The following is a 27,487-nucleotide window of genomic DNA, read 5'->3' as shown; positions in this document are numbered from 1 at the left end:
ACCATCTGAGCCACCAGGGAAGTCTTATCCTCTCTATAGTCCTCTCCAATTCTACTTTTTTTTTTTGGCTGGGCCATAAGTCAGGTTGACCAGGGATCAAACTCTCACCCCATGCATTGCAAGCACAGAATCTTAACTACTGGACTGCCAGAGAAGTCCCCAATTCTATTTTCCTATTAAAAATTGGTTCTGCTTTCTCCTCCACTTATTTTATTCTCTCTTCTCTACTCACCCTAGGAAATTCACTCTTTGCTCTCCTTTTCATCTACTACTCTCTCCTGGCACTCTCTAACAAAAGTTCCCCTCGTCCTGATGCCCTCTGGATCTTCTGGCATGCCACCAGCTTCCTCAAAGCTCCTCCTCTCCATCCTGGTGAGATGCCTCTCCCAGGGTCCTTGCTTTCATATCAAGGTCCTAAAAATCTGTTATCAGTAGAAATCAGCAAAACTATTGCTTGAGGGCTAATGCTGGGCTTGCCCCTTATTTCAAATAGCATAGTGATTTGTATATAGAAGTTACTCAATGGTGTTTTTATCAATGTTATTAGATTGCTTTATACACTTATCTTGGAAGAGTTTTATAGGCTTTGGGTTGGGTACTACTAAGCCATTTATTGCATGTGTACAAATTATAAATTCCTAGACACACCTGGATCATAGCAAAGCCCTTCTGTTAGCCTAAGGGGCATGAATCTGATACCAAAGAGTGTTGCATGGGGATGTGCAATTAAGGAAGTGAAGCCAAAAAGATTTCTGAGCACATGATTAGCATAAGCAAGCCCACTAAGTAGCAAGGGCATGAGCTTTATCTATCCCGGAAGATCACTGGAAAGAAAGACAAGAGGGTGACTCATCCCTTGTCTTCATAACAACCAGTTGGCCATCCCTTTTTCTTATTACCAGAGGTTAGCCCTTTAAGCAATGCCACTCCTGGCCCTGTGGCCTCATGACTCAAAGTCTTAAGATTTACAGCTTTTTCTGAAGAGGCGAAGGTCATTCCTACGGGTAACTCCTTTTGAATACTCATAGATGAGTCATTTACCATGAATGATTCTGTTGCGTAAATTGGTTGCCAGGTACCCTCTTCAGAGAAGGGGTCTATTTTCATAAACAATCCCCAGAATACAGTGACTTCTATGTGTAAACCTAGAGGGGCCAGCAATGCAAGAACAGTACCAACCACTAGTTCAGTTCAGTTCAGTCACTCAGTCCTGTCCAACTCTTCGCAACCCCATGAATTGCAGTACACCAGGCCTCCCTGTCCATCACCAACTCCCAGAGTTCACCCAGACTCATGTCCATCGAGTCAGTGATGCCATCCAGCCATCTCATCCTCTGTTGTCCCCTTCTCCTCCTGCCCCCAATCCCTCCCAGTATCAGAGTCTTTTCCAATGAGTCAACTCTTCGCATGAGGTGGCCAAAGTACTGGAGTTTCAGCTTTAGCATCATTCCTTCCAAAGAAATCCCAGGGCTGATCTCCTTCAGAATGGACTGGTTGGATCTCCTTGCAGTCCAAGGGACTCTCAAGAGTCTTCTCCAACACCACAGTTCAAAAGCATCAATTCTTCGGCGCTCAGCTTTCTTCACAGTCCAACTCTCACGTCCATACATGACCACTGGAAAAACCATAGCCTTGACTAGACGGACCTTTGTTGACAAAGTAATGTCTCTGCTTTTGAATATGCTATCTAGGTTGGTCATAACTTTCCTTCCAAGGAGTAAGCATCTTTTAATTTCATGGCTGCAGTCACCATCTGCAGTGATTTTGAAGCCCAGAAAAATAAAGTCTGACACTGTTTCCCCATCTATTTCCCATGAAATTATGGGACCAGATGCCATGATCTTAGTTTTCAAAATGTGGAGCTTTAAGCCAACTTTTTCACTCTCCACTTTCACCTTCATCAAGAGGCTTTTTAGGTCCTCTTCACTTTCTGCCATAAAGGTGGTATCATCTGCATATCTGAGGTTATTGATCTTTCTCCCGGCAATCTTGATTTCAGCTTGTGCTTCTTCCAGTCCAGCGTTTCTCATGATGTACTCTGCACAGAAGTTACATAAGCAGGGTGACAATATACAGCCTTGACGAACTCCTTTTCCTATTTGGAAGCAGTCTGTTGTTCCATGTCCAGTTCTAACTGTTGCTTCCTGACCTGCATACAGATTTCTCAAGAGGCAAGTCAGGTGGTCTGGTATTCCCATCTCTTTCAGAATTTTCCACAGTTTATTGTGATCCACACAGTCAAAGGCTTTGGTGTAGTCAATAAAGCAGAAATAGATGTTTTTCTGGAACTCCCTTGCTTTTTCCATGATCCAGCGGATGTTGGCAATTTGATCTCTGGTTCCTCTGCCTTTTCTAAAACCAGGTTGAACATCTGGAAGTTCATGGTTCATGTTTTGCTGAAGCCTGGCTTGGAGAATTTTGAGCATTCCTTTATTAGCGTGTGAGATGAGTGCAATTGTGTGGTAGTTTGAGCATTCTTTGGTACTGCCTTTCTTTGGGATTGGAATGAAAACTGACCTTTTCCAGTCCTGTGGCTACTGCTCAGTTTTCCAAATTTGCTGACATATTCAGTGCAGCACTTTCACAGCATCATCTTTCAGGATTTGAAAGAGCTCAACTGGAATTCCATCACCTCCACTAGCTTTGTTTGTAGTGATGCTTCCTAAGGCCCACTTGACTTCACATTCCAGGATGTCTGGCTCTAGGTGAGTGATCACACCATTGTGATTATCTGGGTCGTGAAGATCTACAGTTCTTCTGTGTATTCTTGCCACCTCTTCTTAATATCTTCTGCTTCTGTTAGGTCCATACCATTTCTGTCCTTCATCGAGCCCATCTTTGCATGAAATGTTCCCTTGGTATCTCTAATTTTCTTGAAGAGATCTTTAGTCTTTCCCATTCTGTTGTTTTCCTCTATTTCTTTGCATTGATCACTGAGGAAGGCTTTCTTATCTCTTCTTGCTATTCTTTGGAACTCTGCATTCAGATGCTTATATCTTTCCTTTTCTCCTTTGCTTTTCGTTTCTCTTCCTTTCACAGCTATTGTAAGGCCTCCCCAGACAGCCATTTTGCTTTTTGGCATTTCTTTTCTATGGAGATGGTCTTAATCCCTGTCTCCTGTACAATGTCATGAACCTCAGTCCATAGCTCATCAGGCACTCTATCTCTCAGATCTAGTCCCTTAAATCTATTTCTCACTTCCGCTATATAATCATAAGGGATTTGATTTAGGTCATATCTGAATGGTCTAGTGGTTTCCCCTACTTTCTTCAATTTAAGTCTGAATTTGGCAATAAGGAGTTCATGATCTGAGCCACAGTCAGCTCCTGGTCTTGTTTTTGCTGACTGTATAGAGCTTCTCCATCTTTGGCTGCAAAGAACATAATCAATCTGATTTTGGTGTTGACCATCTGGTGATGTCCATGTATAGAGTCTTCTCTTGTGTTGTTGGAAGAGGGTGTTTGTTATGACCAGTGCATTTTCTTGGCAAAACTCTATTAGTCTTTGCCCTGCTTCATTCCGTATTCCAAGGCCAAATTTGCCTGTTACTTCAGGTGTTTCTTGACTTCCTACTTTGGCATTCCAGTCCCCTATAATGAAAAGGACATCTTTTTAGGGTGTTAGTTCTAAAAGGTATTGTAGGTCTTCAAAGAACCATTCAATTTCAGCTTCTTCAGCGTTACTGGTTGGGGCATAGACTTGGATTACTGTGATATTGAATGGTTTGCCTTGGAAACGAACAGAGATCATTCTGTCGATTTTGAGACTGCATCCAAGTACTGCATTTTGGACTCTTTTGTTGACCATGATGGCTACTCCATTTCTTCTAAGGGATTCCTGCCCGCAGGAGTAGGTATACATAATTTAACTTTACTGTAAAAATGTACTAAAGAGTTGGCTGATAACTGCTTCATCACGGAGTTGTGGAGTTGTTTTGAGAATAGGTTTATTTATCTGAAATAAGTGGTCAGCTTTTAGTTCCCCAGAGAAAAGACATTTTAACATATTTTTGTTTTTTATTTTTTGTATTTTACAAACATAGCAAACCTATTAGGAAGCACACACAACGTACTGAGTGCTTCATTCTTAAATTTTTAATCATTTTAAGAGGCATTAAATAGTTAACTACAAGTGAAAAGCACTGAAAGTAATCAAATCAAACAGCCTCAGGATTTTTCTCCAGGGCCCACACTATGAATTTATTTACTTAGCAAATACTGAGTGCCTATTATATCCCTCTTGGATTCATCATTCATACAGCAAAGAACTGTGCAGTCAGGGAAGGAAGTAAAAGAAAGTCAAGGGAACCCACAACACACAGAAATAAACAGGGATGTCTCTGGTGGTCCAGTGGCTAAGACTCCATGCTGCCAACTCAGGGGGCCCAGGTTTGATCCCTGGTCAGGGAACTAGATCCCACATGCCACAGCTAAGAGTTCGCATGCCTCAACTAAAGACACAATGCAGCCAAATACATAAATATAAAAAACAAAAAATACAAAAGCACATAATAAGTGCTTGATGAATAGTAGCTGTTAATATTGGGCTGCCCAAAAAGTCCATTTGAATGATTTTGGCCAATCTAACATTATCTGAAACTTTGGTTATACATACATGAGATATATCTGTATATAATAAATATATATACATATATATGAAACAATTACCACAATAGTTTCCATATCCATCACTTCACAGTTACTTTTGTGTGTATGTGATGAGAATACTTAAGATCTACTGTCTTAGCAACTTCCAAGTATTGTTAACTTTTTTTTTTTTAAGTCGCTCAGTCATGTCTGACTCTTTGGTACTCCATGGACTATACAGTTTGGAATTCTCCAGGCCAGAATACTAGAGTGGGTAGCTTTTCCTTTCTCCAGGGGATCTTCCCAACCCAGGGATTGAACCCAGGTCTCCCACATTGCAGGCAGATTCTTTACCAGCTGAGCCACAAGGGAAGCCCTTGTTAACTGTAGTATTGTTAACTATAATCACCATGCTATACATTAGATCCCAGAATTTATTCATCTTGTAACTAACTGGAAGTTTATGCTCTTTGACCAACGTCTCCCCACTTCTCTCATCTCCTAACCTCTGGCAACGAAATTATGTTTCTACATTTCTGTTTCTATGAGCTTGACTTTTAGACTCCATATATAAGTGAGATTATTTTGGTATTTGTTTTTTTCTGATTTACTTCACTGAGCATAATGCCCTTAGGTTTCATCCATGCTGTCACAAATGGCAGGATTTCCGTCCTGCCATTTTAATGACTGAATAATATTTCACTGTGTATGTTAACCACAAATTGGCACTTTCCATGGGCACTTGCCATCTACCACTACAAGAATTAAATCATATGCTGCTGTTAGCTGCTGACCTCCAACACCCAGCTGAAGGAGTTCAGGGCGGAGAGCTGGAGTGAGGCACTTTGTGCTCCTGGAAACTGGCAGGACAGGTCTTCAGATAGTTATTCTCAGGAGCTGATTTTATGAGTCCAATTCATGTATCGCCTCATATCTAGAAAAGCACTAAAATCCTTCATGGTGATGACTGTTTCTTATGACTAGCAGAAGCTTCGTGAGACCAACAGAAACTTTCTAAAAAAATAAATGCGCTTGATTGCATGTACTCCCCCTTTTACCAAAATCACATATGCTGTCCTTCCACCCATCTCCTTGGAACAGTTTCTCAGAGCTATCTGAGGTGCTGTCTCCTGGGCTGCAGCCCCCACGTTGCCCCAAATAAAGCTTAACTTGCAACTCTCACTTTGTGCATTTTTTTTAAGTCAACATGTGTGTGTGTGTGTGTGTGTGTGTGTGTGTGAATGTGTACAGATATAGACATAGTATATAGCAATAGATGGGCTTCCCGAGCGGCACTAGTGGTAAAGAACCTGCCCACCAATGCAGGAGATATAAGACACTAGGGTTTGATCCCTGGATCAGGAAGATCCCCTGGAGGAGGACATGGCAATCCACTCTAGAATTCTTGCCTGGAGAATCCCATGGATAGAGGATCCTAGCAGGCTATGCTCCATAGGGTCGCAAAGAGTCAGGCATGACTGAAGCGACTAAGCAGAGCACAGCACATGGCCATAGATATAAAGCTCTCATTTTCTTTATCCCGTTCATCCATCGAAGGACACTTGGGTTGTTTCCAGGCCTTGGCTATTATACATAATTCTGCAATGAGCATGGCGGAGCAGATTTCTGTTCAAGATAGTGATCTCATTTCCTTTGGATATGTACCCAGAAGTACATATCATATGGGTCATATGGTAGTTCTGGTTTTAAGTTTTTGAGGAACTTCAAAACCATTTCCACAATGGATGTACCAATTTACATTCCTACCAATGGTACACAAAGGTTCTCTTTTCTCTACATTCTCTCCAACACTTAACTCTTGTCTTTGGACAGTAGCCATTGCAACAGGCATAAGGTGATATTTCATTGTGCTTTTGATTTGCATTTCCCTGACGATTAGTGACTTTGAGCACCTGTTGGCCATTTGTATATCTTCTTTGGAAACATTTGGTTCCTCTGCCCATTTTTTTTTTTTTTTTTTGCAATTGAGTTGTATGAATGAGTTCCTTATATATTTTGGATATTAGACTCTTATTTGGATATATGATTTGCAAATATTTTTTCCGATTCTGTAGGCTGCCTTTTTATTTTGTTGATGGTTTCCTTTGCTGTGCAGAAGCTGTTTAGTCTGATGTAGGTCCCACTTGTTTACGTTGAGCTTTTAATGCTTGTGCTTTTGGTGTCATATCCAAATAATTATTGCTAAAATCAATGTCAAGGAGCTCTTTCTCTGTTTTCTTCTAGGAGCTTTATAGTTTCAGGTCATACATTTAGGTCTTTAATCCATTTTGAGTGTATTTTTAAAATTGAAGTATTGTTGATTTACAATATTTCAGGCATACAGCAAAGTGATTCAGTCACACATTATTTTTCAGATTCTTTTCCATTATAGGTATTACAAGATACTGAATATAGTTCCCTGTGCTACACAGTAGGTCCTTGTTATTTGTCTATTATTTATATCTTATTTGTCTAGGAGTATGTATCTGTTAATCCCAAATTACTAATTTGTTCCTTCCCCTCACTATCATGTTGATAATCATAAATTTGTTTTCTATGTCTGTGTGTTAACTTTTGTGAGTGGCTATTTGAATTAAAAAACATATGTATCTAAGACATCCTCAGTCATTTCACTCAGCTATTATCCAGTGAAATGCTATGGACAAACACCACTTTTCTTGGAAACATCACTACTTGTAACAATCTTTCTTAGAGACATGTTGTACTGTGCTTAGTTGCTGAGTCAGGTCAGACTCTTTGTGATCACATGGACTGCAGCCCAGGCGCCTATGTCCATGGGGATTCTCCAGGCAAGAATACTGGAGTGGGTTGCCATGCCCTCCTTCAGGGGATCTTCCCAACCCAGAGATCAAACCTAGGTCTCCCGCATTGCAGGCGGATTCTTTATTTTACTTTATTTTATTCTTACTATATTCTGAGCCACCAGGGAAGCCCAAGAATACTGAGGTGGGTAACCTATCCCTTCACAAGTCTTCCCCACCCAGGAATCAAACCGGGGCCTCCTGCATTGCAGGTGGATTCTTTACCAGCTGAGCTACCAGCCAAGCCCTTCTTAGGGTCATAGCTTTATTTTTTTCCTACCTTTCTCAAAGGTACATTTGTATTTAACTCTCCCCTCCATCAGGGCTCTTTCCAGTCTTTGAGAAAACAGACTTCCTAGGAAGTGATTCACTATTTTAATCATTCATTTACTAAACAAATTTAACCATTTTACTGAGGACCTACCAAACACAGTGAAGATGTTGAGGAGGCAGTGGGAAGCAAACAGCAAAACAATCTAGGGCTCCTGGTCTGAGAGGTGTGCACCCACATCACAGTTCCGAAGGGGAATAAAAACAAGACACGGAGCTTCTCACCCACCATCTCAGAAAACGTGACAGGACCCTCCCCATCACTAAAAGCTTCGCAGACTCTCTCCCTGTCTTGGTCTGAGGCCTTAGCAGGTGAATCTAAGGAGAGGGCGGTGAACCCCACCTCTGGCGGCTGCGGAGGGGACCGACTGGACGTTGAAGGGATGGAGGCCGCGGGTCCCACCCACCGCTGTCCTGAGTCAGGCGTCTCCTCTGCGTCCTGGATCCGCGGCGCCTGGGCGCCCGGGTATCCAGCGGGGCCAGGACTCGCCCAGCCTAGTTCGCACGGAGAGGCCGGGGGCGGCCGGGGTGGCGGCCCCGCCCCGGGAGAGGCGTGCCGGGCCGGGCGTATTTGAGGCGCAGAGCCGGCCGCCGCCCAGGCAGGACCACACCACCTCTGTCCGAGCCTCCCCCGCGACGCGCGAGCCAGTGCAGAGGCGTCGGGTAAGTGGCGGGGGCGCCGGGACGGGAGTGCACACCCGCCTGCTGCAAGGCCAGGGCGCCCGGGCGCTGCTCGGTGCGCGGCCCCCTTTGCCGGGCTGGGCGGGAGCGGGAGATGGGGGCTTGGCTTCCCCGGGGAACCGCGCGTGCTGGGCCCAGGTTCCTTGGCTTTGAGCCCTCAAAAGAGGAGTCTGAGACTCGAGGAAAGTTAGCAACGACTTACAAAGACTCACCTGCATTTCTTCGCGACGGATGGGTGTGTCACCCTCTGTGGCGACTGGGAGGCTCAGCCCGGGCTTCGCGCCCCGCGCTCCAGGTGGCCCGTGGTGAGTGGTGGGGGCGCGCGCATCCTCCCAGCTGCCTGCTCCAACTGGGCGGGAGAAACCAGGTGCCCCTGCCTCCGTCCACGGTGGAGACTGCCCCGGCACTCTGTGGGCGGTTCCTCGCCTCTTAGCTTGGCTGTGGGATGGGGATGTGTTCTGCTACAGGCCAACCGAGTCCGGGGCTGCAGCTGCTCTCTGGATGCTGACCTCGCAGAAAATGGTGCTGCCCCAAGGCTGAGTAGGCATGTGCCTGGCTTGGCAAAGACCGCACACCCTTAGTTTTTGCAAATCCCAGTCCAGATTTGAGCATTAATGATCTCAGACCTGTGCTGGGGACGTGTGGGGTGTGGCAGAATTGAATGTTGGTCCAAGTGTGCAGAGCCCTAGTTCAGGTGGGGAGGGGGTTGCTTTTAAAACATGTTTGAGAATATATTCTAAATTGTGAGTTGCTCAAATCAAAGCACTAACATGCCTGCGCTTTGAAGAGTAGGAGCTCTGGGACACTGGGGTTGAGGTTGTGCCTTAGGCTTCATGCCCTGCCCTTAGCGATCCTGATTTCAGATACCTGGAATATTTGTAAAGTGACTCCTGGGAGTTGGGTTGCTGGACAATGAGGACGGTTTGACTTCAGTGACCCAGTCTGTTTCTAGGATTCTGGAAAAGGAATGGAAGAGAGGCTCATTTTGTTCTGCAGAAAACGGTGGCAATAAGAATTGACCACTTGGCACAGCATGAGAAAAAATTTTCACCAACTTCCAAAATTCTGATTCACTTGCCCCAAGTTTACAAAGTTGATCTTTCATGCTAGGAAATTGTATTTCCATAAAAGTTCAGTAATAAAATTCATTGTCCCACAAGAATGTCCTTTTCAGACATTGTCTTTGAATCCCTAGATGACTGTGCCTCACCCTTAATCTATGGGAAATTGGAGCTGCCTAAATTAATCATGTGGGGGGCTTTTGCTTAAAATCAGCATTCTCTCCATATTCTGGGGAGAAGTTTGATGATGGGTCTTGAATGTTTTGAGCTTAGAAATATTAGGTGGATGCCTCACCAAGTTACATAAGAAACAGAAGAGGAGGAGCACTGTTTGATAGATTGACCCCAGCTCATTTTTTAAAATGTAGTAGGCTAGTCTCGCTCTGTTGAGAGGTCTTTAGTCAATGATATTTTGCTATGCTACAAATACGCAGAAGAGCTTTATAAAAAGACTTTTTATTTATTGCTGCTGCTGCTGCTGCTGCTAAGTCGCTTCAGTCGTGTCCGACTCTGTGCGACCCCACAGACGGCAGCCCACCAGGCTCCCCCGTCCCTGGGATTCTCCAGGCAAGAACACTGGAGCGGGTTGCCATTTCCTTCTCCAATGCATGAAAGTGAAAAGTGAAAGTGAAGTCGCTCAGTCGTGTCCGACTCTTCACGACCCCATGGAGTGCAGCCTACCAGGCTCCTCCATCCATGGGATTTTCCAGGCAAGAGTACTGGAGTCGGGTGCCATTGCCTTCTCCATTACTTATTGCTAGTGAGTTCAAAAGGCCGTTATTGGTCTCACCTATGATTAGATACTGTTTGCCTAGAACTCTCTTCAGTCAGACTCTAAATCTTATCTCTAGTAGAGATCTATGTTCATATAATAAAATTTGAGGTGCTTATGTTACCTAAAATACCAGTTGGCTTGTAAACTTCTTGTACCTGAGACTCATGGTAACTGATCAAAAACTTAGCCTCTCTTTTCTGTTAGTTTGGGACAGAGGCTTCTGCTGAGGACAGCTAGTTAACATTTTGTGTCTGGTGCCTGAATGAATTCTTCTCACTAAATTCTGAGTGGTAAGCCTGCCAGGGCAGTAATTCCAGTTTGCCGCTGACTAAGTATCATGTGTTCTCTCTTGACTGATATTCAGCTTTTCCATATGGGGAAAAAAAAATCAGTAACTGAGAGGTACAAAGTAACTTTAACTTCCTTATGGCTGAGGAACTGTGATGAAAAAGAAATCCTAGGAAAGGACCAGTTTCCTTTATCCTAACTAGCATCTCTGAATTTGGCTTTGCAAATAAGCATTTTTGAAGCCTTGTTCCATGTTTCAGTAAGACCAGGAAGTAGCCTGCCTCTCCTGTGTTCTTTGGAGAGGAGTGTGGGCAGTGCTTGGGGTTCTGAGAAAATAGTTTATGATCTACTTCCTTTACAGCTTTTATAAAAGTTGGGGCCCTTTGTGGGCAGAAATTTCAGAAGTCCTCCTGGGAATCCAGGCAACTGAATTAATTGCTACATGGGTCTAGAATAACATAGTACAGTGGATAGCAACTCTTTATTAAAGGGCAAAGCTGCAATTAACAGCAGATTAAAAGTGGTCTGCATTCTGACTCATGTTTAAATTCCTTGTTCCAAAGTGATGCTGAACTAATTCCTGTAGGTTTTCCCAAATGTGATGATTCAGATAGTATTTTTAAAATGTTTTTGCCTTTGATGTGGCGTTTCTTATCTGACTTCAAAATTCTCTGATTCTGGGAATGCCAGAGTTCACATACCTATAGTATCTGTAAAGTGGGAAGTTTTTTTTTTTTCCCTTTTCAACATTTGATTGTCTCTTTATATAGGCTACTCATCTAAAAAGAAAGAAATTTTCCAGGCAAGTAGGAAGATGTTTATCCAAATAGATTTTTTAAAATTGTTTTTTGGTTCTCCTTTTACGTTCTAAGGTTGCTAACCTTGATTTAAAAAGAACATTGGTTAGAAACCTTTCCATCAGAGAGCTGATGGTTGGGAGTTGATATAATCAAAACAATGCATACCCAACTTTTAGGAAAGCAAGCTTTATCAGTTTAAATGTGGTTATAATTAGCAAAGTGACTGTGCAGAATGGCATCCTTGTATTCAGTATCACCACACACTGAATGAGTCACCCAGCTAGTTTCTAACAAAAACGTGATCTCTTTTTTGTTTACAATTTCAGCATGTTTATGCAGTTCCAAATGAGTAAGCCAGAGAATTAATTTCTAAATGAAGTAACTAATACTTTTGAAGGACTATACTTTAAAATGTCAAAGTGTGAGGTTTGCTACTAGTATAAAATCAGTCAGAATTAGGAGTCAGGGTGTTTGGACTCAGGTCCCTGCCTGCCAATGACAGAATGACTCTGGGCCACCATGTTAACTCTCTGAGACTCGGTGTCCTCACCTTTGAAGTAAGGATGTTAACTTTTCCCTGTCAATCTCATAAGATTATTATCAGAATCAAAATAAGAAAGGTGTGTGAAAGTGCTTTATAAACTGAAAACATCACACAGATACAGGGTGTCATTGTTCTAATGGGCTTCTAATGTGTCAGAGCACAATCCAAACCGTCCTCCCTGGTGTTACATGAAACACAGCGGAAACAGAGTGGGATCTGCTTGGTTTCTCCAGTTGTTTTGGTCTAGTTGGAAAATGGGGCTTCCCAGGTGGCTCAGATGGTAAAAGATCTGCCTGCAATACAGGAGACCCAGGTTCAATCCCTGGGTCAAAAGACCCGCTGGAGAGGGAGACCGCAACCCACTCCACTCCAATCCAAAATAAACTGAATATGTTTGAACGGAGACTTGGAAAAGAATAAATGTTACATTTTGGGCTAGCTGTCTTCGCATGAGTTTCTGGTTGTGATCAGCCTTTAAACATATCTAAGTTTAACTGGATTTATATTAATAAGATAGGCTTCCCTGGTGGCTCAGCCTGTAATGTGGGAGACCTGAGTTTGATCCCTGGGTTGGGAAGATCCCCTGGAGGAGTGAGTGGCAACCCACTCCAGTATTCTTGCCTGGAGAATCCCCATGGACAGAAGAGCCTGGTGGGCTACAGTCCATGGGGTCGCAAAGAGTAGGACATGACTGAGCAACTAAGCACACGTATTAATGACACTTTATGAGGCCAGTGGTACAGCTTTAACTAGTTTTAACAACTGAAACTACCTTTCTGTTTTTTATTGACCTGAATGGGTACTTTTATATGAGGATACATATCCTCATTAGCTCAGGCCAGTGGTTCTCAAACCAGGCACAAGTTTGCCTTCCTCTTGCTTCCCCAGGGTTATTTCGAAACATCTTGAGAATTCTAGGTTGTCACAGTGCAGGCGTTGGGGTGGGGGTGGGGTTGCCGCTGTCGTCTTGTGTGTTGAAGCCGGGGATGCACATGATGCACAGAAGAGCCCCTCCCTGCGAAGTATCCCACCTGAAATGTCAGTGATGTTGAGGTCAGGGATAAGCCCCAGCACAATGGGGATATTTAAAAGAAGTCAAAACACTTACAAAGTTATTGCTAAGTCGTTGCTATGTTGCTCAGGAATGGAAGAATTTGTGTAATCAAAAGAACTAAACTTTCTGCCTACTATGAAGTCCAAAATTGTTTCTTTCTGGCGTCCAAAGTGAGAAGCTTTATTTCTTGACTTAAGAAGTATCCTTTCAAAGGACTTCCCTGGCAGTCCAGTGGTTAAGACTCTGTGCTTCTACTGCAGGGGGTATGGGTTCCATCCCTGGTTGGGGAACTAAGATCCCACATGCCTCACGGCATAGCCAAAAAAAAAAAAAAAATGTCCTTTCTTTCCCTTTTCTGTAAGAACTCTTTAAGCTCTTTTAAAAATCTTTATTGAATTTGTTACAATATTATTTTATGTTTTGGTTTTTTGGCCACCAGGCATGTGGGATCTTAGTTCCCCAACCAGGGATCGGACCTGCTCCCCCTGCATTGGAAGCGGAAGCCTTAACCACGGGATGGCCCAGGAAGTCCCTGTAACAACGCTTAAGTTCCTCCTGTGGTAGCAGCACACTTCTCTAGGCAGTGGCAGTCTTTTGGGGAAGGAAGTATAGAGGAGAACCAACTTTTGCGTTAAAGAGTCGAATATTATATACTAAACGCAGTGAAACAAGCCCTGGGAAAGTCACTGTGACTTCCCAATTAGATCACTTGCAGTTTCCAAGTTGGAAGATGGGCACAGTGATAACCTGAGTGTATCCAAATATGTTTGAGAATGTCCAGATTTAAAAAGAGATGTGCAAAAATAAAAAATTAATGGAAGGTAATATTGAACTATATTAGAAGTAATAGCAGAGTAAGATAAAATATCTGGTGTATAAGTGAAGCATATATTAAGTTCTAGGAGGACTTTTTGTCTGCTTTTGTTTTACCAAAAAGTCTAGTATTTTGTATTTTTAGGACCTATCAAGTAGCCACCATTTAATGGATCATTTCTTAGAATAATTGAATAACTTTAACAAGTAGGCAACTTACGGCTTCCCAGGTGGTGCTGGTGGTGAAGAACCCACCAGCCAGTGCAGGAGATGTAAGAGATGTGGGTTTGATCCCTGGGTCAGGAAGATCCCCTGCAGGAGGGCACGGCAACCCACTCGTTTTCTTGCCTAGAGAATCCTAAGGACAGAGGAGCCTGGTGGGCTATGGTCCATAGGGTAGCAAAGAGTCCGACATGACTGAAGTGACTCTGCACACACATGTAGACAACTTAAGGAAAAAGATTCTGATTATTGAAGATCCAGGTAACTTTGACCCTAGCACAGGTGATTCTGGGCGGAGAAAATAACCCAGGCCCGAGGAGTCCCAAGCTGCCCTCCTCTCCTCACCGCAAGAGCACCAGCTCCGGGGGAAGTGTAGAACATCTTGTTTGTTGGGAACTGGCACTGAGGGAGGAGCCAGAGAAGCAGGAATGATGGTCTCATGGCCACCCACTGAGGCAGCTTCGGGCAAGGCCAGCCCTCTTTGGTAGCATCCTACCCCAAAATATTTTCCTCCAAATTGTCTGACTTTTTTTTTTAAACCTTGGTTTGTTATACTGCCAGATATTTTCACGTGGAATAACAAACACCTTAAAAACAAACAAAAAAAAAAACAACAAAAAAAACAGTACATCTTTTGCTCGCCTTTCTTCACTATTGCTTCATATCCCCAGTCTCACCTTTCTTTCAATGTTTCGCTCAACACTGTCCCTGTTAGAAGTCATCTTTCCAGTTGTGACTTCCCGTAGCACATAGTCTGGCTCACAGCACCCATTACTTGTGACCCTTTCTGGCCTCTGGACCCTTTGATGATACATCTTAGCCAATTCCATCTTCAAACCCAGACCTGAGCCCGCCCATGGCCTGGCACAGAAAAGGCACACATTTGTGCAAATGAAGAAATAAGTGGGCAGCAGCAGCTATGTCTTGGGCACTGGGGTGGGTAAGGCAGAGACTGTCTTTCAAACACTAGGAGGAAGAACCAACGGCCTCCTCCTAAAACCTGGAAGAGGGTGTGGGGCTATCAGTGGGAACCGGAGGAGAGGTGGGCAAGATTCATTTGATGAACACTTTTTATGTGGTGGTGGAAAAAAAAAGCACAGGAAGGTAGGTGAAGGAGAACCAAAGACAAACCAGGACTGTTGACATTTGTTACCTAGGAAACGGCAGAGTACTGTACTTCCTGCTCTGCCACTTGCACTGTATAGCCTGTTACTTCCAGGATGCAGCCACAAAATAGTGTGATTAGAGTTCAGCTATGAGTTAAATAGGGCCTGGTGATTCAGGTAGAGACATTCACCCGTTGAGACATTTTTGTGGTTCCCCACCATTGATTTTGGCATATTTGGAGAATGGACTTGTTTGTGTTTAGAGAATGCCTGTACTTGACCTGCACAATGAGCTGTTTGTGATGTTCATACAGAAACCAGTGAAATCTTTTAAGATCAAATGATAACCCCTGTTTTTTTTTCTCCTTTCAGGAAAATGGCAGACGGTTTTTCGGTAAGTGTTTTATGTCTGTTTTCCTACCTTAATATATATACATTCATGCAGGATGAGGGTTTTTTTGTTTGTTTTTTAACCACTCAAGTTTCCTGTTTAACTCTCCCACCACGTGGCTTCTTCTGGCCTCATCTGTCCAATGAGGGCTTGTTAGGTGGAGTCTTGTTTTTGCAGCAACAGGTTTGGGAAGAAAGCCAGGCAGAGAGAGGCCTCACTAACAGTAACCCTTTTACCAAAGGCCTAGGACAGAAGCTGATGGATTCTGCCGGTGGGAGCTGAGAAGCCAACTGAGCAAAGGGCAGTGTGGTTCATTCTGAGCAACCTGACTTTTTTTAATCCTAAAGTGCCCTCAACTCCTTCTCCCTTCCCAAATGCTGGAGTAAGAAGCAGCCAAAACAAATTCCTATTAGTATGCTTATGTATTCCCAAATATCCTAATGGACTGACACGTCACCTAGAGCCACGAGCTCTGCTCAGGTTTGTTTTCTAAATCCAGTTTGCTTTCCATCATCACGGAGCCCTCTGTTTCTCTCTCCCTCCCCCAGGCCACATGGGCTCCCTTCACAGCCTCACTGTGTTGCCCCAACACCAGATCTAGGGTTGTGTTCCCGATGCATCAAAGACAATCCTGGCAGATGATATTCAGTCAACGTAGAAGTCTTTACTGGACCTCTTCCATGTACCACCTGGCAGTGTGCTCAACACTGTATAAAACAGGCAGGGAGAAAGCAGTCTCTTCCTGGAGAGAAAGGACACAATCCAACACTGGCACGGTCTCGCAGTCTGTAAAGAGCCGTCCCAAATGCCGCCTCACTTGTTTGTCACAACAATCATATGAAATAGATCATTATCCCCATTTTACAAGCAAAGACACTAAGTCCTATACAGGTGACATGATGGCTCTGAAATTCTGGAGCTCTTGATGGATAACACTGGATCTCTTGATGGATAACACTGGATTTCTTGATGGATAACACTGGATTTCTTGATGGATAACACTGGATTTCTTGATGGATGGCACTGAATTTTAAGCCAAACCTTCTGACTCTACATCGCAGGCTTCTCCCTGTGTACAAGGCAGCCTCTCTAGTACTAGCCTGGATGCCACCAAGTGCTAACTTACCTGGCCAACCCAAAGTGCAGTAGACATCCTGCAAAGTGAAGGCCAACGCAACCAGGGCCAGCTCGGTGGCAGGTTTTGCAGCCCAAGAATATACTGAGTTTTGTGACTTTTTTTTTTTTTTTTAATGTCAGTTAGAAAGTATGTGCTTTTACATAGAGAATGGCTAGCTCCTGACTTTTGCAAATTACAAAAAGGCAACCCTCAATGATCTGAGATGATGGGAGGCAAGAGTAAAGTGATAAAGCATGTATAATACCATAGTCAAATTTTAGTCTTAGGAACTCAAAACTAAAAGGTAGGAAAAACTTTATTGATATGAATTTTGTATCTTCACCACATCCCTCTAATTCTTAGATCACATATTCCTGAAAATTCTGTTGTGATTGTTTTTCATCCTATAAATTTTTTAATGTCTTTTTTTCCAGCTTAATGATGCCTTATCTGGGTCTGGAAAACCAAACCCCCAAGGTTGGCCTGGTTCATGGGGAAACCAGCCTGCTGGGGCAGGAGGCTACCCAGGAGCGGCCTATCCTGGGGCTTACCCAGGACAGGCCCCTCCTGGCCCCTACCCTGGACAGGGACCTCCTGGGGCCTACCCTGGACAGGGACCTCCTGGGGCCTACCCTGGACAGGGACCTCCTGGGGTCTACCCTGGACAGGGACCTCCTGGGGCCTACCCTGGCCCAACAGCACCTGCTTATCCTGGGCCAACTGCACCGAGTGCCTACCCCGGACCTGGGGCCTACCCGCCTCCTGCACAGCCAAGTGCTCCTGGAGCCTACCCTGCTGCCAGTCCCTATGGCACCCCTTCTGGACCACTGGTAAGATGGAGTGAATCATTTAGTAAACTTCAATGTGCTCAGGACCAAGTTAATAAAGAACACAAATGGGACTTCCCTAGCAGTCCAGTGGCTAAGACTCCATGCTCCCAGTGCAGGGGGCCTGGGTTTGACCCCTGATCAGGGAACTAGATCCCACATGCCACAACTAAGACCCAACACAGTCAAATAAATAAATATTAAAAAAGAAAGAAAGAAAGAAAATGGTAATTGTCTGGAGCGGTAGTGTCATCAGGCTTCGGGAGACCTGAAGCTTGAAACTGACTGCTTAGAGCCATTTTGCAAGGACCAGGCACAGTGTATGTTGGTTCAATAGAAAAATTAGTTTCCGGTGTTTAGTATATGTACTGTTAGTTTATAGAGAAGCTAATGTGTGTTTTGAAGGCATCGGTAAAGCAGCTTTAATATAAATCAAGATCATAGTAATGGCTGTTATTATTACTGATAAACACTGAATATATAACATGTGTCAGCTGTGTGCTTCTACATGGATGCTCTCATTCAACTCCATAAGCACCCTGTAAGATACTGTTATTATCGCCACTTTGCAAGTAAGGACATAGGGCAGGGTTATACAACCTTCCCATGGTCATAGAGGGGAAATTTGGGGCAACCACAGTAATCTGGTTTTTAAAAACCTTCTAAAGATAATTTTGTGATCTAAGGATTGAATTTTCATTTATATTAAAACTCATTTTAATAAATGAATTCTAACCATAAAACCCAACTCTGGGGGCTCCAGACACATCTTGAAACAGTCTAGCTGTGAGAAAAGATACATATGAGAAAAGAGTTCAATAGCAGTGTGAGATCAGCCCCTTTCAAGAGTGTGATGGCACAGAGAGTATTTCCTCTGCTTATTGGTCAGCTTAGAGGAGAGCAGAGAGACAGCATTAGGCGCATGAGAGGTGATGTGCAGGACCTGGACCACATACAGGTAGTCAGTTGAGACAGGAATATAGAAATTCTGGAAGGAAGAGGCAGTGGGAAAGAGATTAAAGAGCAGGAACCCCAGAATCTAGTGGTTAAGTCTTGTTTTTGTTCAGTCGCTAAGTCGAGTCTGATTCTTGGTGACCCCATGGACTGCAGCACACCAGGCTTTCCTGTCCTTCCCTATCTCTTGGGGTTTTCTCAAACTCATGTTCATTGAGTTGTTGATGCCATCCAACCATCTCATCCCTTGTCACCCCCTTCTTCTCCTGCCGTCAATCTTTCCCAGCATCAGGGTCTTTTCTAATGAGTAGGCTCTTCACATCAGGTGGCCAAAGTATTGGAATGTCAGCTTCAGCATCAGTCCTTCCAATGAATATTCAGGGTTGATTTCCTTTAGGATTGACTGGTTTGGTCTCCTTGCTGTCCAAGGGACTCTCAAGAGTCTTCTCCAGCACCAAAAATTAAAAAGCATCAATTCTTTGGTGCTCAGCTTTCTTTATGGTCCAACTCTTACATTCGTATATGACTGCTGCAAAAACCACAGCTTTGACTATACAGACCTTTGGAATCAAAGTGATGTCTCTGCTTTTTAATACACTGTCTAGGTTTGTCATAGCTTTTCTTCCAAAGAGCAAGGGTCTTCTGATTTTGTGACTGCAGTCACTATCTGCAGTAATTTTGGAGTCCAAGAAAATAAAATCTGCGTTTCCCACTTTTTCCTCATCTATTTGCCATGAAGTGATGGGACCAGATGCCATGATTTAGTTTTTTTGATTGTTGAGTTTTAGCCAGCTTTTTCACTCTCCTCTCTCATCCTTATCAAGAGGCTCTTTAGTTCCTCTTCACTCTCTGCCATTAGAGTGGTATCATCTGTATATCTGAGGTTGTTGATATTTCTCCTAACAATCTTAATTCAGTCCAGCATTTCACATGATGTACTCTGTACAGAAGTTAAATAAGCAGGGTCACAATATGCAGCATTGACATACTCCTCTTGCAATTTTGAACCAGTTCTTTTGCAATTTTGAACCAGTTCATTGTGTTGCTTCTTGACCTAAATGCAGATTGCTCAGAAGGCAGGTAAGGTAGCCTGGTATTCCCATCTCTTTAAGAATTTTCGTTTGTTGTGATCCACAGTCAAAGGCTTTCACGTAGTCAAATGAAGCAGAAGTGGACATTTTTCTGGAATCCTCTTGCATTTTCTATGATTCATGGATGTTGGCAATTTGACTTCTTGTTCCTCTTTTCTAAATTCAGCTTATACATCTGGAAGTTCTTAGTTCACACTGTTAAAGTCTAGCTTGAAGGATTTTGAGCATTTCCTTGCTAGCATGTGAAAAGAGTACAATTGTATGGTAGTTTGAACATTCTTTGGCATTACCTTTCTTTGGAATTGGGATGAAAACGTTCCTTTTCCAGTCCTGTGGTCATTGCTTACTTTTCCAAATTTTCTGACATATTGAGTACAGCACTTTAACAGTGGCGAAAAATCCACCTGCCAATTCAGGAGACACGGGTTCGATCCCTGGGTGGGGAAGGTCCTCTGGAGAAGGAAATGGTAATCTACTCCAGTCTTCTTGCCTAGGAAATCCCATGGAGAGAGGGAGCATGGCAGGTTACAGTCCATGGGGTTGTCAAAGAGTCAGACATGACTCCGTGACTAAACACCAACAACAAAGAGTCAAGAAACCACTCTGGCTTTTCAAGGCTGGACAAGGAGAATGCCAGCCAAAGGTCAGCCCAAACCAGGAACTCAGGAAGGGGATCAGATCGGGGAGAGGCAGGGGAGACCACTGCAGTTCACACTGGTTGGATTTGTGGCACCAGTAGCAAAGCCAGATGGGAAGAAGCACAAGACTAATACAGATCAGATCAGAGCTAGAGAGAAAAAGACTTGGGCAATGAGTGAACCCAGGGGGAAACAATCTTAAAGGAAAAAGAGAAGAAGCCAAGATAGAGCAGTGGAAATATTTATAACACCTTGAACATAGACAGCCAGTAAATATTTGTCAAATGAAATGGGGAAGGTATTAACTGGAAAGTTCCCATTCGACAAACATTGAGTACCTGCCACCTTTAAAGCACCACATGGGGCCTGTGTGAATTAAACATGAACACCTCAGAGGCCGAGAAGGTGCCACAGTGTTTGCCTGCAGGGAGCAGAACCACCAGGACGAACATGTCATATGACAAGGATCTTAAGGGTGGCACAGAAATGTTAATGTTGATTGCAAGGTCTAGCTTAAGCCTTTCCAAAAAACAGGCTCCATGGATGAGTTATAGATTAGGATGGTCCTTATCATGAGAGATACAGTCTCCAGAAGGGAACATATTGTCTTTGGCACTAATTAACTGATGGCCTTTTTCTTGATTGTTGTAGTTGTGTAGGGAGCCATCTCTCTTTAGGCCCTGGACAAGGTGGCCTGAGAGTCTGAAAAGATGGCTTAAAGTAGGGTTACATGTTATTCACATATATTAATAGTGGTTGAACTCTAGCAATGTCTTTTTCTTTCTTCCCTCAAGAAAACATGACTCTTTTTTTGGAGGGGGGTGGAGGTTGGGTAGCCGCATGGCATGTGGGATCTTAGTTCACCGACTGGGGTGAACTAGGCTGAACTCACACCCTCTGCAGCAAAAGCATAGCATCTTAACCACTGGGCTGCCAGGAAAGTCCCCCAGAACATGACTCTTTATTGATATATACACATTTTTTTATTCCCAGAATGTGCCTTATGACCTGCCTTTACCTGGAGGAATCATGCCTCGCATGCTGATAACAATCCTGGGTACAGTAAAGCCCAATGCGAACAGGTAAAGAGCAAAATTAGCAAGTCTAACATATTGATTGATTTTGGAATAAAGGGTGATCTGTTTTAAATTTTAATAGAATTTTAAAAATTACATTTAGAATCTTGGCTATACCATTGTTTGTGATTTTCCCATAAATCAATCTCACCAAGAGGACAAATCCCTTGCTAAGTCTTGGGTCAAAAAGAAAAAGATGCCTAGTTGATCTGAGAGCTTAAATATTATACCTCCTGTCCTCATATTGGTACAATCTCCCTGTAGCTGTGAAGGTCATGATACACTCTCAGATTTGTGAGCTTGGTTGCCTTTTCCGTGTTCATACTATTGGCCTGGTCTACAGGTGATAAGTGACAAGATGGGGAACCCCAGTGTTCTGAGTAGACACTATTTACTTAAAAGGTTTGAAAAAACTTTACAAGTTAAAGTTTTAACTTGACAAAGTAATTGGTCAAAATAAATCAGTCTTTACCATTGGTACTGCTTTGGTTGAGGTGAACTAGAAGGGGCTAAGATTTTGAGCTCACTTCGGAAAATCCATGCTGATTTACAGCTGCCTTGGCACACCGGACTCTGGTTATCACCACTGGTTATATTTACATATATCCTGAAGCTGTTCAGTATGTCTGTCCTTGAGGTTGGTGGTACCATTAAAGTTCCTACAGCCATTAATTAATCTGTTTCTGGGTCTTATAGACAATACACAAAAGGTACAAATTCAAGCTGTGTACCAGCTGCTGCTGCTGCGTCACTTTAGTCGTGCCGGACTCTGTGTGAACCCAGAGACGGCAGCCCACCAGGCTCCTCTGTCCCTGGGATTCTCCAGGCAAGAACACTGGAGTGGGTTGCCATTTCCTTCTCCGAGCTGTGTACACAGGTTTATTGAATTCTGTAAACAGCCTCTGTGAGTACCTGTCACTCTGATCCTGGTGAATCAGCGGGAGCAACCTCCTCTGTTACCAGGAGGTGGACAGGTTCTGATCGGATCATTTTACATTCAGCCAACCAGTTCACTCTGCCTCCAGCCAGCCTCCTCTTGCTCTACGAGGTAGTCACTATCTTAAGCTAGCTCTTCCTTCCACACAGCCTAGACAGCTTCTCTCAGCACAGTACTTCCCTACACAGTAAAACTGGTCTCACAGCAAGTTACAAAACATATACTCAATATATCTTCTGCCTGTATCCTCATCCACCTTGCCTCCCAAAATAACACAGGACCCAGAGCCCTGATCTTGTGCAGGCAGCACTCATGATTAGGTAATATCGGCTCTCCTGAGGCAGCTGCTGTTAAGCAGAACCACAATAGCATCTTTGCTTTACTTAGGACTATCACACTGGAAAGGTTGGGCTTCCCAGGTGGCTCAGTGGTAAAGAATCTGCCTGCCACTCAGGAGACACAGGTTCTAATCCTGAGTCAGGAAGATCTCCTGGAGGAGGAAATGGCTACCTACTCCAATATTCTTGCCTGGGAAATCCCATGGACAGAGGAGCCTGGCAGGCTACAGTCCATGGGGTCGCAAAGAGTCTGACATGACTTATGAACTAAACCACCACCACCACCACTAGAAAGGTTAGAGACTGTAGTAGGTTAAAACCAATTTTGGTTGAAATGATTAAAGTGGTAGTAAACTGAGAAATGTATTGCTTTGAGCTGCAAAATCTATGTGAGGAATCGCACGAAAGAAGAAAAATCCTTAAAGTGGTAGAGATGACAATTACCTTTTCACTGCTGAGAAAGTACAAGCATTGCATATTAAGTCAAATACAAGTTCTATTGCCATTTGACTATATTGGTTCTTTTTCTGTGAATTTAATCATTGATGGTTGTATGTATCTGTTACTGGGTGAATGAAAACACCCAAAGGATCATTGTTAATAGGTCTAGAATGCAGACCTTGCTTTAAAACAAGAGCTGCTTTTTTAACAGAACCAGCTGCTTCTGATATTAGTGCTCTGGGGAGCACACTTTTGAGAACCCATGTGCAAAGGGTAGTGCTTTAACAGCCAGAGAACTTGTGTTTGTATTAACATCCAAGGAGAGAGATCAGGATAGAAAGTTTATCCAGCACTTCCATTAATTCCACTTCACATCACAGAATGTTTAACACATTTATTATTATGACTTTACAACTCAGCAACAGGATACTGAACATTAACTATGTTATATTATTCTTGCTGTTTTAGGACTAGGTTTTCCAGTTAACGATGAGGAAGCCAGGGATTTGATAGCACTTTATGTGACTGGTTTACTTTTAACAGGGATTGAAAGTAACCTGTCAGGGCAGGAAAGAGGTAGCCGTATTTCCATAATGTCAGGTATAAAGTGCCCTCAAAGTGGCCCCAAACCTCTGCAAGGAAACCTTGACCATGTTTATATGTAGAGATAGTAATAAGGGAAATACGGGTGAATAGGATATAACCAAAGACAACAAGGCTAAAAACTCGACACATATTGTCTTGTTTACCGTGGGATACCGTGGTAATATGTCGAATATAGTAGTGCCCCTTATCCATGGTTTTGCTTTCCACAGTCTCAGTTACCCAAGGTCAATCACAGTCTGAAAATATTAAATGGAAAATTCCAGAAATAAACAATTCATAAGTTTTAAGTTGCCAACATTGTACACAGCATGGTGAAATCTCATGCTGTCCAGCCCCATCCTGCCCAGGCTGTGAAACCATCCCGCCCAGGCTGTGAAACCATCCCTTTCTGCTGCATATCTGGTCTATTAGTTATCAGATCCACCGTCATGGTACCCCAGTGCTTGTGTCCACATAGCCCTTATTTTACCTAATAATGGCCCCAAAAGCAAGAGTAGTGATGCTGGCAATTCACATATGCCAAAGAGAAGCTGTAAAGGGCTCTCTTGAAGTGAAAAGGGGTCAGTACTCAATAAGGAAAGAAAACAATTATACACTGAGGTTGCTAAGATCTACAGTAAGTACAAATCTTTTGCCCATGAAATTGTGAGAAAGGAAAAAGAAACTCATGCTTTTTTTTTGGTCATATCTCAAAATGTAGAAATTATGGCCCCAGTGCATAAATGTTTAATTCAGATGGGAAAGGTATTAAATGTATACAATATTTTGAGAGAGAGAGACCATGACTTTTGCAATATATTGCTATAGTTTTTCTATTTTATTAGTTGTTAATCTCTTACTGTACCTAATTTATAAATTAAACTTTATAGGAAAAAGTATGTGTGTATAGTTGGACAGATAATTTGGTTCAATACTATTCGTGGTTTCAGCCATCCACTGGGGGTCTTGGAACACACATCCCACACATGAGGTAGAATTACTGGACTTGGCCCAGTATACTTTCCAGCTTGAACCCATTCTATTGTTTATTTGCTTTCTGTTTAGAAAATTGTCCTGTACTTTATAAATGATTTGCTCTTTAGGAAAGTATATGTTCTTCACTTGATACAAATGTACAACTCGAATCATTTTACTAACTCTGACTTTTGACTTAAAACAGACTTGCTTTAGATTTCAAGAGAGGGAATGATGTCGCCTTCCACTTTAACCCACGCTTCAACGAGGACAACAGGAGAGTCATTGTTTGCAATTCAAAGCTGAATAATAACTGGGGAAAGGAAGAAAGACAAATGGTTTTCCCATTTGAAAGTGGTAAACCTTTCAAGGTAAGTTATTGCTATTATATATTGATAATGTATATTTCTCATGGGGAATCAAGCTTAAACCACAACACACTGGAAATTAATTTTCATCAGTTGTCCTGGGACACCTAACTAGTACATCTGCTCCCCATCCCAGGGGAATGGTCTCAGAAATAGTGGCACATTCCTCAACTCCATTTAGGCACCTCACCATTGTCCCTGTTACCAGCCCTCTGAGTTTAGTCAACCCTAAACTGATTTTCTGGAAATGAGAAACATAGCATCTTTAATTTAAAAGGCAGAAAATCTTTTTTTTGGCTGTAATGTGAGGCCTGTGGGGCAAATCTGCTCCCCCTGCAGTGGAAGCAAGGAGTCTTAACTACTTGCCAGGGAAGTCCCCTATAAAGTCTTTATGATATAGTTGGGCTGAGATTTAATTCCTTAAAACTGCATGGTTAGCATGGCAATCAAAACTAAATTTTTTAAACTCTAAAATTAATTCATGCTTGTTTATGAAAAGAAAAATTTACAGATTTTCTTTTTTTACTAAAAAGTCCTCCATCCTTTACCCCTCCCCCATCCGCACAAAGGTTACAACTTGAGTTATCTTTCCAGTGTTTTCTTATGACAAGCAACACATTTTTTATTTTTAAGCATGGCTTCAACAAATATTAGGTCCACAATGTTGGGTTAGGGTTGACTATACAGTGGACAATAAAACAACTAGACCATCAGCTCCTCAGGGACAGGGACTAACAGGGTCTATATTCTACATTTGGTGGACATCTTTCCTTCTCAGAACATTGTCACCTAGTAATACTTCATTGTTTAGATATGCAGTAATTCAACCAGTACCCTACTGATGAAAATTTGGAGTATGGAAATATTGCAAACAGATAAAACCTGGAAAGCTTTATTTATTTTACTAAAATACTGTGATAACTATCCTAATACATCTTTGCTTCCTAGAAGAGTAGTTTTATTCAATATATATATATGTTTAAAATTAAGATGAAGATATTGCCAAAGTGCTGCTTCCAAAATGATGTTAGAATTAATGCATCCTCTAACTACTGGTAGATTATGTTTCTCTTACTCTTGCCAAAACTGGTTATTATCCATCTTCATAACATTCACTTCTCTAAACAGAGAATTCCTACTTTAGCATTTATTTTTATTTTTACTTTCAGTGTTTGAGACCATACAAAAGCTTTAAGTTTTTATGTAGAGGAATGATTAATCTTTTCCTCTGTGGCTTCAATTATATATCCTTTTAACAATTTATCATTTTGTTCCATTTAAATCTTTGAATAATTTGGAATTTTTTTTTTTCTGGAAAGTTAGCATTTCTGACTTTGATTAGTTCTACAAGTGATCAGAAAGATGAAATTTTAGACACCCTGAGGTTAGGCCAGACTGGTTTTAAAAGGAATGGGCATTTCTAACAGTTTTGTGTATGTGCCATTTCAGATACAAGTGCTGGTTGAACCTGACCATTTCAAGGTTGCAGTCAATGATGCTCACTTGTTGCAGTACAATCATCGGGTGAAACATTTCAGGGAAATCAGCACGCTGGGAATTTCTGGTGACATAACTCTCACCAGTGCTTCGCACACTATGATATAATCTTAAATGGGCAGATACTTTTTTAAAGAAATGAATTTGAACGTAAACCTTACACATTTAAAAGGTTCATGTTGAGTGAAAAATTTTACCTTTATTGATCAATGTTCTTCTTGTAAATCACTGATTTAATAAATATTCTAAGAGTTACTCGTCTTTATATGTAATTTAATTGGGGCAATTTATTGTTGATAATACACAATGGACTTAAAGGAAAAAGAAATATGTGGCAATGTTAATACTGCATTAGAGTCTCCCAGTTTTCAATATTTAAAACTATATTTTTAAAAAGAAATCAGGAGTAAATACTACCACAAAATTAACCTCTCTCTTCTAGAGTTTGGTAAAAACCAATAGATACTACAAAAAAAAATCATTCTCCTATTGTCTTACTTAAGGAAACATATTCAGGAAATAAGAAAAGCAAAGTTTACATACATATGACCTTTTGGACTTCTTGTAACTATTTTATCTCTCTAAACTATACTTCACGGTTTTAAATCATTAATTTATACCAATATCGATCTTCCTATGGGTTCTTTTGGTTTTATGAAATCTCCAGATTTGTAGAAGGACAAAAGTAGGTTTTTATTTGAAAATCCCATTGTCAATACTCTATCAACCATGCCTTTCTGCCCTTCTTCATTACCAGGAAGGTCAAAGATTAATATAATTTCAAAAGTAGGATATGCTCAGACCACTTCATTTTATAGAAAACCGAAATATTATTTGATCTGTTGCTGTTTCTACAGTACCATCTTCTCAACCATGATCTCCTGCAGAGATCAGAATGCAGGAGGTTTATGAGGGAGTATATGCCCTTTTTCTCAACAGCTGTGAAGACAAGAAAGTACATGACTAGGCAGAGAGAGAAGTGGAGCATCCACGCCTCAGTCTACCCTACAGGGACTCTGAGCTGGGATGATCCTTTAGTGTTGTCAAGAGGGGGACAGGCCTTCATATTTTCACTTCATCCCATTTCTTTTTTCATTTTTGGAAAAGCTCTAGTTCTACCCAGTTTTCTTTCATTTTGTCTTTAAAGGTTTTCTTAATACCTCATAAGCC

At 42.3% G+C, this 27,487-nt stretch overlaps 1 protein-coding gene and 1 long non-coding RNA gene across 2 annotated transcripts; one reads left to right on the top strand and one right to left on the bottom strand.

The window, feature by feature from the left end:
- Nucleotides 1–8,264: 8,264 nt before the first annotated feature.
- LGALS3 (galectin 3) lies at nt 8,265–26,572 on the top strand. The gene is made up of 6 exons (XM_006046041.4): nt 8,265–8,401; nt 15,455–15,476; nt 17,025–17,420; nt 21,094–21,182; nt 24,658–24,823; nt 26,270–26,572. The coding sequence occupies exons 2-6, from the start codon at nt 15,459–15,461 to the stop codon at nt 26,423–26,425; spliced, it is 825 nt and encodes a 274-aa protein (XP_006046103.3). The 5' UTR covers nt 8,265–8,401; nt 15,455–15,458; the 3' UTR covers nt 26,426–26,572.
- Nucleotides 16,021–17,362, bottom strand: LOC123464674. Its single transcript, XR_006639723.1, has 2 exons — nt 17,263–17,362; nt 16,021–17,208 (listed from the first exon to the last, which is right to left on the bottom strand). It is a non-coding gene; the product is annotated as an uncharacterized LOC123464674 (long non-coding RNA).
- Nucleotides 26,573–27,487: the final 915 nt, after the last annotated feature.

Source organism: Bubalus bubalis, chromosome 11, assembly GCF_019923935.1.
Source record: "Bubalus bubalis isolate 160015118507 breed Murrah chromosome 11, NDDB_SH_1, whole genome shotgun sequence".
Lineage (NCBI taxonomy): Eukaryota > Metazoa > Chordata > Mammalia > Artiodactyla > Bovidae > Bubalus > Bubalus bubalis.
The sequence above is the reverse complement of the archived record's forward strand: the minus strand, read 5'-3'. Positions and strand labels throughout refer to the sequence as shown.

Coding starts and splice junctions, on each gene's coding strand:
- LGALS3 (XM_006046041.4), top strand. Junction 21,183..24,657: donor GTAAAGCCCAATGCGAACAG/GTAAAGAGCAAA, acceptor GACTTAAAACAG/ACTTGCTTTAGATTTCAAGA. Junction 24,824..26,269: donor AAAGTGGTAAACCTTTCAAG/GTAAGTTATTGC, acceptor GTGCCATTTCAG/ATACAAGTGCTGGTTGAACC.